This window comes from Hemibagrus wyckioides, linkage group LG09, assembly GCF_019097595.1.
Source record: "Hemibagrus wyckioides isolate EC202008001 linkage group LG09, SWU_Hwy_1.0, whole genome shotgun sequence".
Taxonomy (NCBI): Eukaryota; Metazoa; Chordata; class Actinopteri; order Siluriformes; family Bagridae; genus Hemibagrus; species Hemibagrus wyckioides.
This window is the reverse complement of record NC_080718.1, coordinates 11,992,848-12,007,954: the sequence shown is the minus strand read 5'-3', so window position 1 is coordinate 12,007,954 and position 15,107 is coordinate 11,992,848. Positions and strand designations below refer to the sequence as shown.

At 39.0% G+C, this 15,107-nt stretch overlaps 2 protein-coding genes across 2 annotated transcripts; one reads left to right on the top strand and one right to left on the bottom strand.

Moving 5' to 3' along the window:
* Window positions 1-33: 33 nt before the first annotated feature.
* pcmtl (l-isoaspartyl protein carboxyl methyltransferase, like) lies at window positions 34-7,880 on the bottom strand. Its single transcript, XM_058399069.1, has 10 exons — window positions 7,795-7,880; window positions 7,495-7,538; window positions 5,018-5,153; window positions 4,803-4,907; window positions 4,671-4,702; window positions 4,368-4,472; window positions 3,791-3,911; window positions 1,632-1,717; window positions 1,161-1,330; window positions 34-507 (listed from the first exon to the last, which is right to left on the bottom strand). The coding sequence occupies exons 3-10, from the start codon at window positions 5,133-5,135 to the stop codon at window positions 495-497; spliced, it is 750 nt and encodes a 249-aa protein (XP_058255052.1). The 5' UTR covers window positions 5,136-5,153; window positions 7,495-7,538; window positions 7,795-7,880; the 3' UTR covers window positions 34-494.
* Window positions 7,881-7,918: 38 nt separating this feature from the next.
* ccdc32 (coiled-coil domain containing 32) lies at window positions 7,919-13,320 on the top strand. The gene is made up of 4 exons (XM_058399070.1): window positions 7,919-8,057; window positions 10,609-10,865; window positions 10,967-11,120; window positions 12,479-13,320. The coding sequence occupies exons 2-4, from the start codon at window positions 10,631-10,633 to the stop codon at window positions 12,654-12,656; spliced, it is 567 nt and encodes a 188-aa protein (XP_058255053.1). The 5' UTR covers window positions 7,919-8,057; window positions 10,609-10,630; the 3' UTR covers window positions 12,657-13,320.
* The last annotated feature ends 1,787 nt before the right edge of the window (window positions 13,321-15,107 follow it).

Genomic DNA, 15,107 nt, shown 5'->3' with positions numbered 1-15,107 from the left:
TAGTTTCGTTAAGATCTGCATTCAGACAACAACTACCAACATAAGCTTATTTATTAATAAATTAATTTACATAATCCATGATTTAAGTATTATTTTGAGCAGTTACACAGCACTGCAGTCTGAATAATTATCTTAATGATTTAACTCGTCACTGCTTGGACTTCAGTTAGGAAATATTTTACATAGTGTTTTACAAACAAGGCATAAGGGGTGTTAAGAAAAACAATAATTGTTTAAACCCCATTTAAGTAAGAATGTGGGAAAGACAAGCACTAAATAACAATTTGACTGACATCCTGTAATGGCTGAATAATAATAATAATAATAAAAAAAGCTGTGTTTTGTTATTATAGCAGAAGAGAAGTGAAGAGGCTGGACAGAGCTGGCAGGCAGGACAGTAATACACAGCTGAAGCGAGGGCCTCGTGCTCTGTTTTAAGTGTTCTCTGCACCACAACACCTGAACCACCTCCTGCAGGAGTAACCACACCGCAATCAGAGCTCACCGCTGGGGACAGAAACAGAGCAACATTCAGAGTAACAACATTACCATGTATCATGTTTTGTTGTAAAAAAAAAAAAAAAAAAATGCATGGATTTGTCCATGTGTGAATTAGTTTCGAGCATTAATCATATCTGCATTGAACATACACTATGCGGTCAAACGTACGTGGACACTTATGTGGACCTATTATATGTGGTTCTTCTCCAAACTGTTGTCACACAACACAATAGTTTAGAATGGTATTGTATTCTGTATGTATAATTTCCCTTCACGATAACCGCAGCATGACAACTCATGGTTCATGAACACCTGGTTGGCCAAGGTTGGAGTGGAACAATTCACGTGGCCTGCACAGAGCCCTGACCTCAACCTAACTGAAGACCTTCAGGATGAACCGGAACTTTTGGGCTTTATAACAGCACAGGTTGGAATTAATCTGAAATGGATGTTCAAAAAGCACATTGTGGCTTGGTGTCCACAAACATTTGGCCATACAGCGTACCAGGTACAGAAAACATAATATATTTTAATAAATTCAAAGGTGTAAACCATCAAACCAAATGAAACTACTGTGGGCAGGAGTTCGGACTTTCAAGAGCAACAATAGGACTGTTCAGTATATATCAGCAAAGCTAATGTTGTTGTGTGGTACGTACCCTGGCCACTGGTAACGTCTGTCAGTAAGTGGTACATACACCACCCCCATGAGTGCCTTTTTGACAAAGGTACCATCACTCTGGCGATCATATTGCTCCAGAACCTGGCTTCCACCTTCTGGACCAACAGGCAGCACCAGTCTTCCACCTGGTTTTAGCTGCTCGAGAAGCTGAAGACATTATTGACAGGTTTAGAGGCTAAAACATTCACACTTACAGATAATACTTCTTATTACTGAACTTAAATGCCAAGTGTTGTTAGCTTTGTACATTTAAAATCATTGATTCCCAGTGATGTCTTTCAGGAAGCACTTTACCTTCACTACATTTATTCTTACATTCTAAACTTGTGATGCAAGAAATACCACTTAATTTCTTTTTGCTCAAAAATGTGACAGGTGTAAGCACAGACAGGGGTCTACTGTAAAGTAATAAAGAAACGATGGGGTTTGTGGAAACTTGCGTGCCTACCGCTTTGGGGATTGTAGGTGCTGCTGCCCCTACATGAATGGCATCATATGGTGCTCCATCTGGAAAACCTAAGCGTCCATCACCCACTGAAAAGGAACACAGCCATGTTTAGACCAAAGAAACTTATTGTGTTAACTTATATAAATTCTGAAAATGAATCATTTAATTCTACCGCCTCGTGGTCATTGATGTCATACATTTGTAGTACAGGTGTGCAGACATAGTTAGCTGTGTTAAAATATAAATGGACAATAATGCTTAAATTGCATTAAAAAAGGGAATGATTTCGGTATAATTTAAAATTTGCATGTACATCTTTATAGCTGTAATTTTTAAATATAGTAAACTACAGAGAACTACAGCATGAACAATAGTGATGATCTTTATGTGAAGGGAATTAAAGCTACATAATGCAACATTTTGAAATTTCAGCCTTTTCTAGAAATTTGCTATTCTAAGTTACTTAAGGAATAGCATTTTATAATCAAGCTTGAGTTGCACAGTGCACATTAATCTAACTGCTCTGGGTGCAATTCAACTCAATGGTGTGTCCCAGCCCACACAATGGACAATAGTATGTCTAAACTGTAATGATGTCAACAGTGCAGTTTAAGATGCAGGCAAAGTTTGCATGAATCAAGAGTGTTCAGACGTGTTATGAGAATAAAATAAATTTACTTGTAAAGAATAGCAGATGAAAAAGCAAAACCATCAGCTTGTCAGCACTCACCATGAGTTGCCTGACCAGAAGCAGTGCCTGTGCATCAGCAAGCTACCATGAGGTAACTGTGCTCATTCTGCCAAATCATAAACAACACTAAATGATCTAGTTGCCAAATGTTAAGCTCTGGTTGAAGGGAAAAGGGTTGCTCTATTGTAATCTCCATTCCCCAAAACTCTAGTCTGTTAACTCTAGTTAGCTGAAATATGGTATTGAAAACAAATATGCCTGGTCCATTACAATGGTTTATTTGGATCTGTGTGTATTTTATAATATAATCTACACATTCTCTTCTCCAGCCTGTCAAAAATGGACCAGATGGACCAAAAATGGACTGGACCAGATAGTAAAACAGCGGAGCACTAGCTTTCACCTGAGTTTAGAAAACATATATCGGGCTAAAAGATGGCTCAAATCACTTATATTAACCAGACATAATTGAGTTATATAACAAAAATGACAAAGAAACTGGAAAAAAAAACACCCAAACTCCAGTCACTGCTCAATATAGCGAGATTTCTAGCACACTAACTCCATAAGGATAGAACAGATGACTAAAATTCACTAGCATTTGACCAAATATCTTGTCTTAGCAGCTAGCCCTGATTTCTTTTTCTTTTTATAGTGCATTATCAGACTCTCCCTCTTTCACTCCTATTTATTTACACCCTCTCCTGGCTGTCGCTCCTGCTATGCACAAAGAAACCAGACTTCTTTCATGCCCAGGGCTGAAATGTGAAGCTGTTTAACACATCTAAGCTGGTGTGGAAAGTATGCATAGATATTTCACGCCAATTCTAACCTGACATCCCTCACACAGCTCTGGCTCTGAATTAGTATTACAGGACTGTCAGGGTGAATCCTGGCAGTACAGAAAAATCATATTATAGAAGGTTTTTTCATCCGTTCTCAAATGTTCATGATTTTTTTTTAACAAAACCCTACGCACTGGAGTTTAACAGGTATAAAGAATAAATGTCAGTCAAATGAGAAAAGATTAAATCCTTTATAAAGCGAGTGTGCTTTGCTGAGGAGGGAAAGCAGACTCTGGTTTATTAATACATTTCATGCACAAAACTCTACTCAGTTCTTAAGTCTGAGTCTGAGTGTGATTGTTCCTGTGTGACCCCAAAGCATTAATCTGATTTTAAACTCACTTCATTCTATTGTTTTTGTATTATTTCATTTTGGTGCTATTATGCGCAGTAAGGCACCTCACCTCTTGTGTGTCCCACAACATGGTACACGTGTGTTACGGAAACTAATGATGACATCATCGGCTCAAACACATGCGCATGCTACTGACTAACTGCATACTTGAGTACGAGTTGCGTTCACATTCACGCAAAGTTCCAGTGAAACTGAATTACACCATCTTCTACAGGACAGGGAGTCTCGGTTTTGGTATACTCGACTGCTTTCGCATCACCGCCCTTACCCACTAGCTTGATCCGTCCAGAAGTTAAGAGCTCTGGGTCATCAGCTTGGACATTTTTCACCGAGGTTCGCACTAGATCTTCTATGTGCTCAATTCCCACAACTTTGCCAGTAGGACCTACCTGCATGTAGAAGATAAAGTTTAAAATGAAAGGAATTATTTCTACACAAACTAAAAAAAGTACAACATTCGAAACTAGGTGCCATAAATATCATATTATCTCCCAAAGTACTGCCAGTAGAACTGTTTTCTTAGAATCTCTCACATTTCTAGGTGGTAACCCTGATTATGACTCTGGCCATCATCTAATTTAATAAAAGTTAATGTAATTGTCATGTGTGTGCAGTTAAATGCTTTTGAAAAGAAGTTGGAGATGGCTGCACTGTAAACCAACATACAGTAGAAGTTGAGTGTAGGGGCCTTCAAGACCAAAAGTGGCATTCTGGTAGTTCTGCACTCACATCATGTTCATTTTTACGTCATATATTTAACAGAAACAACAATAATTAAACAGCAATAGATCTATTTCATATACAATTGCCATGTTTGAGAGATAGTGTAATGCTGTGAAGCTCACCATTCTTGCAAAGCAGGCCGTGAGATAGCCGCTCCCTGAACCAACATCCAGGGCTGAAGCTCCATCAGTTAACTTATCACTGAGAACCTCCAGAGCATGTGCATGCTACAGAGGAAAGTCAGATTATCAAACCAAATTCATCCTCCACATGTGCAGTCACACCATCACTACAGCAACAAACTGCACCATATTAAGTCTGGCCTGGATCAATGGGTTTAAATGGCATTATATATAAATCTTATCGACTTACACAAGCTACAGAATCTTACACACATGTCTGGCTATTCCCACTCACTAACTTACCATGTGAGGAGCACTGATGGTGGCCTTGTACCCTTTAAAGAGAGCAAGTAACAATGTGCATTTATGTTAAGATAAATGATTTTTTTTATTATTATTATTCCAACTAACATATCTGTTTGACTAAGAACACACCTATTGACTGAGGAGAATCATCATATGGGTTGTCTCTGGAATAGATGCCCCGATCAGTGGCAAGCATGGCCTCGAACACTCGATCACTACGGATGACTCCGTGCTCTTTCATGCAAATGAATAACACATACCATCAACTCTATATGAAAAGGAATAGCAAATGTGTAGAGTTTAATCAAAGCTGTAAAGTCGTGTATTTTTCGCCAGGCTGTTACCTCGCAAACGGCTTATAAGTTGGGAATGTGTTTTGCCACTAGATATCCATGCCATGGTCCTGGAAAGAAGCAAACCCATAGGGAAAGCCACTGCTGCCAGCCTGGCCACACTCCACATTTCCTGGAGAAGGATCACCTGCAGCACATTCCCAAATGATGCGGTTTTCTTTTTAAGTTAAATAATGTTCAGTGGTTACTGGTTAAAGGACAGTGGTGACTCAGTGATTAAATGGTTACTGGTTAAAGGACAGTGGTGACTCAGTGATTAAATGGTTACTGGTTAAAGGACAGTGGTGACTCAGTGATTAAATGGTTACTGGTTAAAGGACAGTGGTGACTCAGTGATTAAATGGTTACTGGTTAAAGGACAGTGGTGACTCAGTGATTAAATGGTTACTGGTTAAAGGACAGTGGTGGCTCAGTGATTAAATGGTTACTAGTTAAAGGGCAGCACTGTCTCAATGGTTCAGTGGTTACTGGTTAAAGGACAGTGGTAGCTCAGTGATTATTTGGTTAATGGTTAAAGGACAGTGGTGACTCAGCGGTTAAAGGCTCTGGGTTACAGATCAGATGGTCAGAGGTTTCAAGAACACCCTTAACCCTATCTACTCCAGGGACACTACATCACGGCTGACCCCAGGTTCCTAACAAGCTGCAATATGTGGGAAAAAAAGAATTTTATTATTCTGTAATGTATATGTGACAAAGCTTCTTTTTCTACTACAGCAATTTCCTCAGTTCCTCAGAATTAACTTCTTTAAATTGCTCTCATATGAAACAAGTGACAGTAAGGTAATTTGTTTTTCAATTAGATTAATCTGTACATACTTCTTTTAAAATAAATACAGATGAAGGCAACTTATTACAACACTGTGCTATTATGTGAACCCTGTATATCAACAAACGGCAGTAATACTCTTGCAAAGTGTTTTTTCTCTAATAAAATGATTCATGTTATTCTGCTAAGAAGTCATTTGGTGCTAAATTGACCCTGTAAGTATGATACCCACAATGTAGACAGTAAAGTGTTCATGTCTCTATAAAATGTTGATATGCAGCTTTGTAAAGTAAGAATAAAATTACATATTATTACTGGCTTTCTTCAGATATCTTTAAAGGGTTAAGGGCCTTGTTCAGGGGCCCAACAGTGGCAGCTTGGGGGACCTGAGATTTGAACTCACAACTTTCTGATCAGCAGCCCAACACCTTAATCACTAAGCTAACACATCCTGTACCACAACAACATTTACATTTAATATGCTTTTTAAAATATCAATAAATTAAATTAATAGACCATTTGGGGAACATTATGGTCACTAACCAGTCCTCATGGCCCACATACATGCACTATATTGCCAAAAGTTTTAGGACACCCATCCAAATCACTGAATTCAGGTATTGTTTTTCAGTGGTTGGGCTCGGCCCCTTAGGTCCAGTGAAAGTAACTCTTAATGCGTCAGCATACATTTTGGACAATTTCATGCTCCCAACTTTGTGGGAACAGTTTCCTGTTCCAACAAGCAAGGTCCATAAAGACATGGATGACTTGACTGGCCTGCACAGAGTCCTGACCTCAACCAGATAGAACACCTTCCGGATGAATTCGTTCAGACACTGAGAGCCAGGCCAAATTCTGCGACATCTGCCTTTGTAAATTTCCCTTTGGGATGAATAAATTATCTATCTATCTTTATATGCACATGAATTTAATATGGAGATGGCCCGGACTTTGTGGCTATAACAGCTTCAACTCTTCTGGGAAGGCGTTCCACAAGGTTTAGGAGTGTGTTTATGGGAATTTTTGACCATTCCTATAGAAGCGCATTTGTGAGGTCAGGCACTGATGTTGGATGAGAAGGTCTGGCTCGCAGTCTCCACTCTAATTCATCCCAAAGGTGTTCTATCGGGTTAAGATGCAGGCCAGTCAAGTTCCTCCACACCAAACTCACTCATCCATGTCTTTATGAACCTTGCTTTGTGCATTGGTGTACAGTCATGTTGGAACAGGAAAGGGTCATCCCCAAACAGTTCCTACAAAGTTGGGAGCATGAAATTGTCCAAAATGTCTTGGTATGCTGAAGCATTAAGAGTTCCTTTCACTGGAACTAAGGGGCCAAGCCCAAACCCCTGAATGCGACGATTTGGAGGAGTGTTCCAAAACTTTTGGCAATATGATGTATGACTATTCTGAGTTGGGGTGAGTTTGGGATAGACCTGTGGTGTGTGGGGCCTGAGGAAATAAATAAATAACTTCCAATTTAACATTAAACTACACACACATGAACAATAATGAATCTGAAGTTGAAAAAGAGTTTGTTTATGAACTCGATTAAAGCAGTCAGTAAAGACGGGACGCTGTTGAGGTGGAAAGCAAATCTATGTCTGGTGATTAGGATTACTTTAACTGAGAATACTTCACAAAACATATTCATGTCATCTTACATTTAAAAAAAAGTGTGCATATTACTAAAGCCTACCTTGACTTCTGTTGAGGCCAAAAGTCAGCGTCGCTTTCGATGACCTACATTAAAAGATTTGACATTTAGGTGTGTTTAGGAGTAAAATGAAGGCAGCCGCGCTGTGCCCTGAACACCACAAGGCTACAACGTCATCTGAATTTGTGTATCCGCGCTGTCCGAAAGCGTTCACTCAAACTCAAGTGTAACGCCGAAACTCTTTTTGCACAACAATATTCCCTAACTTCTGTGCATGCAACTTGCCATTAAAAAATACCCGCACAAACTAAATTAATAAAAACGCAATATAAAGAACCTTACGTTTCACCCTAAAGCCACTTAACGTTGGTGCATGTACACACGGAAGACCAACCCCTGCGCACGACGTGCAACCAATCACAACAGCGAACATGTTGATCGACGGCTCTGTAGTCCAATGAAAATTCAGAAGCGTTAATACGTTTCGGTTGTGTTTCTGTTTATCCTGGCTGCGAGCTGAAATGTTGGTGTTTATATGTTAATACGTTAACATTTCTAACTGTCTACTGTTTTCTGAATTAGGAAAAGCATTAACTACGTTTAAGGTAAGAATGAAGGCTAAATTCCGGGTGTGTTAGATGTACAGATCACGTTGTCTCCGGATATTGCTAGTTGGCTATCTTTGCTTATCCGTCCTGCTGTTAAGGGAAGATTTCACGCTTTGCCACTACTGTTGTTGTTCAGGGCAGAAATCCATTATTCAGACAGAACTATTAAAAAACACATAAGGAAGAAACGTGTATTATTGGATTGTTCTGGCTGTGTTCAGTGAGATATCTGTAATACACACACTTTTAGCAGCACTGGCTCGATTGGTTGTTTGAGCTGATGGGCATTTCCATCATCCCCAGAGCCTCTACACAAACCCATATTACATATGCATTCATGTACTCATTATTCTTATAAGTATTTTTTTTATTAATCTTCAGTAAGCTCTTTATCTTGGCTAGTGTGAGTTGCAAATCCACACACTGTGTTTTGTTGTTTGTTTGTTTGTTTGTTTGTTTGTTTGTTTGTTTTCGGGGGTGGGGGGTGAAAGGAAACCTGTGAACCCGGAGGAAACCCAGGAAAGAACATGTGCAAATCCATTAATGTTGCAAGTTCATAACGTCATAACCTCCGTCCAGGAAAAAAACAAAGAAAATGCCCTTTTTCCTTGATGGTTTGGGGTAGTCTTCTCAACCGGGGGCTCCTTACCAGTTGACATCAAATCATCATGGGTGTACACAGCACCAGACACACACAGCACTCTTCTTCTTCCTTTTAAATCAGTTTTACTGTATATGCAAACATATGGACATATTCACTTCATTTACATTTCTGGCATTTGGCAGACGCCCTCATCCAGAGCGACTTACTTTTTTTTTTTATCTTATTTTTTATACAACTGAGCACTTGAGGGTTAAGGGCCTTGCTTAAGGTCCCAGCAGTGGGATTCGAACTCACAACCTTCTGATCATTGCCTTAACCACTAAGCTACCACATCCACTTCAAGTAATATGTGTTAGCAACAGTTTGCTGTTTGGGGGGAAATATGCATCACACATCAGTGTAAGACTAGACGATTTTTTCCCCCCATTTTTTTCTCTGCAGTTCTATACCAACGTTTTCACCTCAGACGCGCACACACACACACACACACACACACACACACACACACACACACACACACACACACACACCTGCTGTTCATGGGTAAATCAGTTTGAGTGATGCTGTTATTTCCAGATGTTGTGCTGTTATTTCCATATGGTGTTTTCATGGTGGAAACTCATGTCACAATAATAATACCATATAATTAATCATGGAGTTTAGAGTTCTCCCAATGCTTGCCTGGGTTTCTTTCTAATTCTCTGTTTTTTTCCAATTGTTGAAAAACTTGCATGTAGAGGAACTAGCTAGGGCTGGGTGATATTGCAAAAATAAATAAACTAAAATGTTTATGAATAATTCATAATTAAATTCAATTTGTTTTTGTTCTTATATGACACAATAAAAAAAATGCAATTTATTGATAAAGCTTTTTATTCATTGTTCATGTTCTCCCCGTGTTTCAGGTTTCCTCCAAGGTACTCCAGTTTACAAAAACACGTGTTGTAGGCTGATTGGCATTGTTGTAGGCTGAATTGTCCATAGTGTGTGTGTGCTTGTGCATGTGCATGCCTATTCATGCCTTTTCCTGGGATTGGCTCCGGACACACTGTGACCCTGACCAAGATAAAGTGGTTACTGAAGAGAAAATGAGAGATTGACAGGTCATATTTCTCACTCAGAAATGATGTCTACTCTGAGCTGTCACCTTCGTCTTTTTACCTACTAAAAAGGCAGATCATAAGGTGTGTGTATATATATATATATTACACCAGAGGGGGAGGCATCAATCACTGTAAGACTGCAGAAAGAAAATGTACTCGTGTGAACAGTTAAGCACACAGCTATTGTTTCATTGCAATCACAGTTTACCTCATGGGCAAGAGGGGTTAAAAATGACGAACTGCTCCTTCAGTCCAAGAATGTGCTAGCTACTGGAGGCAGGTCTCTCAGAAAATCACCACCAGTTACTATATCAAACATTATGTTGATGTACAACTCATACTGATTAGTAAACAGAGATTTCACAAAACACCACAAAGAAGCACATTTGTCTTATAAGTATTTTGTGTCTTCAGGACAAAGAAATTCTCATGCAAGAATTATTAAGTCCGAATACACTTATATTGATTTTGCATGCTGTGACAGATGGTTGACGGGTGTTTATTGTTCTGAGGGTCCTCTGCTGACCATCAATGTCTTTATGGTCTTTGATTAGAACATAAGTGAAGTAAATGAACATGTGTGGTGCAGCTGGTAATTCATTTTGTGTTTCTAATCAAGACTTTACACCAAAAATATAATCTGATTCCACTTTCTACAAACTCAGATTCTTTTCTGTTTGGCAGCATGAACTCCATCATCACCTTGACAAAACCGCAGCAGCCTTGTGTGACCAATGTTCTAGCTCAAACAATTGATTCAAACTGAACCTCGGATGAAGTAGGTCTGAAAACACCTTCACATAGCAAGCTGTGATTACTGAGTTGGCACTTGTTTTTACAGCTAGGCTCACTCTAGCAGAGACATGAGTGATGATTCCAAAAGTTTCGAGACCCGGTCCAGCGGTGATTTATGGTCAGAGATCTGCTCGGATCTGCCAGACCCACCGGAGCACGATACCACTGACGAACACTTCACAGATTCATTCCAGCCTCAGTGTCCTGTGAGCAACCAGAGCAGCTTTACCTCTCCTAGCAACCTTACGTCTTCCAGTCAGTGGGAACCGATGGCAGACTCTGCAGTCTACATTGCCAGCTTGGGTATGGGAACATGTGTAATGACTTGCTTTGCTGCAAGTAGACCTTATTTTAAAAAGAAAAATAGTCTACTGTGACCTTTAAGGGAGTGTGTTGTATTACAGAGAACCGTTTGAAGAGGATTAAAGGTCAGTCAAATGAGGTCACATCAAGGGAAATGCTGCGTTCCTTGTCCCAGGCCAAAAAGGAGTGCTGGGACAGGTTCCTCCATGATGCCCAGACTTCAGAGTTATTCCAGGAAGGAGATCTGGATCAGAGGCAAGTGAAGAACAAATCACATCAGTTTACTCTACTCTGATGTTCCCTTGGGCATCACTTTAGAGGTTAATCTCGGTGGGTCAAATCATTTGATTCTGTTCACCACAAATTAATTGATTAGATTCAGTCACTGATTCGTTCAGTGACCTTTTCTGTAAATTATACCAATACAACGTGTCAGCGTGTGTCTAGTTAGTCGTTCACTTCATTCACTCAATTGTCATTTAGAAACAGCATGTCTTCTAGATTTTTGATATTGTGATCTATTAAAATTGGCATGTCCATTGTACAAAGGGAAGGTCTGGTGAATTTATTTCCAAGATTCAGTCCATGCTGGCTAGTTTTGAGAGAGTGGTCAAGAATGAGGCTGCATACAATTTGGGAAGAACAAACATTTTCACATATGTGCATGAATTAGTTTACAGTGCAACAAGAAGTTTTTAAAATAGTCGTCAGTCATTTTTAACATGCATGTATAACAGATTCTACTATGAACACATAACACAGAAGACTTGTCTTAGTGCTACACATTTTACAGATGCACTCTTTTGCCTCTTGTGTTTTTGGCTTCTTGTGGCAAACTAAAAGCACAGCATCAGTGTGTCAGTAAATCCTTATATTTACCCAGTTTCTTCATTTCATTCACAAAAGACAGTTACCAGTTTGTTCAGAATCAGTAGGTCTGCCTCTCTTGTTCAGAGTCAAAGTAAAAGGTGTATCTGTTCAAAACATCCAAACAATGACACCACCTTCACAGCCTGCACTCCACTTTTAAATTGGGATAATGCTTTGTGCACAGATTTCCCCAATGTGCTATATTCTCTTCATTGCATGGCTCCCACACCTCTCTCTTGTTGAACCAGTGAGACTTGCATCAGGACTAAATAAATAACATGTCTCGGCCAACCAAATCCCAGATCTTGTACTAGTTCTTTCAGTTCATACTGAACCACATGTCCAAAGTTCATACAGAATCAGTACTGATATCATTCAGACTCAACACCAAATAAGGGCCATATTCATTCAGTAGGTCCAGCCAGTGACATGCTCCTTCACAACCTGTACTCCAGTGCAGTCAAGGAAAAGCGGTCACAAGCAGGAATAAAGTGAGCAAGAAATATGAGTCAGAAAATGTAAGTGATTCAGAAAGATGCGTTCCATTAAAAGATTCATTCAAAAATGCAGATTTGTTGACAAATGAACCACATTATATTTACAATAGTGGAAGGTGTTTATATGACCTTATATTAATGTCTGCAATATTAATATATGAATATTACACAGCTGATGGATATCATCCAGCCTTGACCTTTAGAACTGAAGTACACTGTATTATTTTGTCCTTCTTTCCTATGCAGTGCTTTAGAGCAGCTGAAGCGCTGGTTGTCTCCAGAGCGTGTAGCAATCAGTGCAGAAGAGCTGGAGTACCTCCTCTTGCCGTCTAAGAGCAAAGAGAGCGCTTCACATCACCCATCCAGCACAGGTTATTCCACAGAAGAGCTAGACGAGGAAGAATGTTCAAGTCCCGAGAAATAAGTCGCATCATTCCCCAAAAGACTGTAGTCCCATAAAGCAGCAGATGGTCATGTATTTGAGCTTCAGAAGTGATAATGAAAATCTTCAGAGGAAATAATGTTGTGGACTTTGAGATTGAATTTCAAACCATACTCTGTATTTTAAAGAAAAAACAGCATGTAATCTCCCACTGTATTCTCTCTCTCTCTCGCTCTTGCTTTTTGTCTCTGAAACATGAATTAGTGTCCAAGTTATTGAACAGTATTATGATATTTTTGTTTAGCTTCATAAATGAAAACCTTTCAAAGGTTTAACATCCTGTCTGGCTTTTCCTACCAGGTGTTCAAGAAAACCTCAAATCAAAATAGTCATGTCTGTTCATGTTTTTGATCATATCATACACTGTACATGATACGCCATCTTGTTTTTCTGAGATCTTTCATTTCTGATAAATGTTCTGTGGTTTTTTTTGTTGTTCTTGTTGTGTACTGTTATCATGCATAGTACAGGCTTTTAATAATGTTAACCAGTATCAGGTCATGCTTCACTTCACCCTTCTCCACAATCGCTACCATCGAGCACACAGTTCCACCAGTTTAATTTCTCTTCAGTGGGCAGATGAGTTTTAAATTAGAACACCACACTCAAATTAAACTCACATTAAATATGTTCATATTGAAATATTTGTGAAGTCCTTGGCTGTTCTTCTGTTGATTTCTTGGCTGGTGAAGCATTTTCTTTATTCCTAGGAGAATGTAGTGGTTTTGTGTAGTCACAAGGGGACAATTGCCAGAGCCAGCGCAGTTACAATAGCGTTCAGTAGGAGAAAAAAAATTCAGCTCCTAAAAACAAAAGAGCATTTTCTCACACACCATTTTTAGTAACATGTTAATGAGATATCCAGTGTAGAAGCAGTGGAGACAGCAGACATTGAGCTCAGAGTTCAATAAAGCATTGCAGTCATATGCTGCAGTTACATTGTGTTGACTCCATGTGGAGACTCGCAGTAGCTAGTTAACCGTCTATAATGGATATAAAAAGTCTACACGCCCTGTGTAGTGTGCACATCCTTTTATATTTGTTGAATGTGGCTGTGTTCAAAATGAGTCACATTTTATCTCATGTTCAAAAGTAATTAGTATACAGCTGTCATCAATACTAAATTAATCTGATTAAACCCAAATAAGATCAGCTGTTTCTGTAGTGTTTCCTCCACATCTTTGTTTCGTCTGACAGCAGAATCCAGGGTCTACAAACAGCTGACAATACATGCATGAAATCTCACTTGAAATTGATGAAGGATCAACAGAGGAGTATGAAATAATTTCTAAAACATTAGCTGTACCATGGAACACTGTAAAGGCCATAAACAAATAGTGACAATGGAGCACCACAGTGACATTACAAAGAACAGGATGTCTCTCTGGAATGTATAAAAGGAGAAGACAAAAACGTACCAGGGAGGTTGCCAAGAGACCTACAGCAACATTAAATGAGCTACAGAAATATCTGACAAGTATTGATTACTCTCTGCATGTGGTAACAATCACTCGTATTCTTCACATGTCTGGGCTATGGGGTAGGATGACAGAAGCCCGTTCTCACGAAAACATTCACATTCTGTAATTCCAAAAGATGTTTGGTGCAAAAGAGCTACAGTGCAGCATGGTGGTGGCAGCATCATGCTTTAGGGCTGTTTTTCTTCAGCCAGAACTTGGGCTCTTGTCAAGGTGGACGGAATCGTGTATAGCTATAAATCCCAGTCAATTTCCATGCAAAACTGAAAGCTAATGAAAAGGAATTTCACCAAAAGGTCAAAGTTTCTGTTTGTTTTTCACTTTTATACATTGTAATTTCACATTGAGGTCGAAAAATGTGATCGATCTTGTTTTGATTTGTTTTCCATTATAAAAAAAACTGCCATTTTAACAGGGATAAGTAGAGGGATGAGTAGATTTGTTATGTCCATCGATGATGGTATTAGATTGAAGCTTTGGAAGCTTCTATGTTTGAGTAGAAGTAGGAAAAGTGGATAAACATGTGGGTTTTTTTTTTCACTGTCAGTTTAGAATTTCATAGCAAATCTTGGATTTGTGCTACTGATTACATTCGATGTTATTTGTAAACATTAGTGAGATTTTTTTCCTTAAAGGAGGTGGTCTGCTTCTCCTTAATTAAAATTGAAAGCCTGAAGACACACTGGTCTTTTTCAGATATTATACATAGAGAATAGAGATTAATATTCCTTTTGTATGACTGTATTCTGCAAAATCATGACCAGTAGATGTCAGTAGGTTGTTGCTATTTCTTTCCCCAATTTCTCTAAATCTTTTCTGTTGTTGTTGTCTGACTTGTATTCACTTAGAGCTTAACAAAAATCCTTTTGTTGAACAAAAAATCCTTATAACAAAATTATGTCAGGAGCATGGTAGCAGAAAGCTAACTGCTTTAGCATTATATCACCTACAGATT

Coding starts and splice junctions, on each gene's coding strand:
- pcmtl (XM_058399069.1), bottom strand. CDS start 5,135: ATGTGGAGTGTGGCCAGGCTGGCAGCAGTGGCTTTCCCTATGGGTTTG. Junction 4,908..5,017: donor ACTTATAAGCCGTTTGCGAG/GTAACAGCCTGG, acceptor TTTGCATGAAAG/AGCACGGAGTCATCCGTAGT. Junction 3,912..4,367: donor CGGCCTGCTTTGCAAGAATG/GTGAGCTTCACA, acceptor TTCTACATGCAG/GTAGGTCCTACTGGCAAAGT.
- ccdc32 (XM_058399070.1), top strand. CDS start 10,631: ATGAGTGATGATTCCAAAAGTTTCGAGACCCGGTCCAGCGGTGATTTA. Junction 10,866..10,966: donor AGTCTACATTGCCAGCTTGG/GTATGGGAACAT, acceptor GTTGTATTACAG/AGAACCGTTTGAAGAGGATT. Junction 11,121..12,478: donor GAAGGAGATCTGGATCAGAG/GCAAGTGAAGAA, acceptor TTTCCTATGCAG/TGCTTTAGAGCAGCTGAAGC.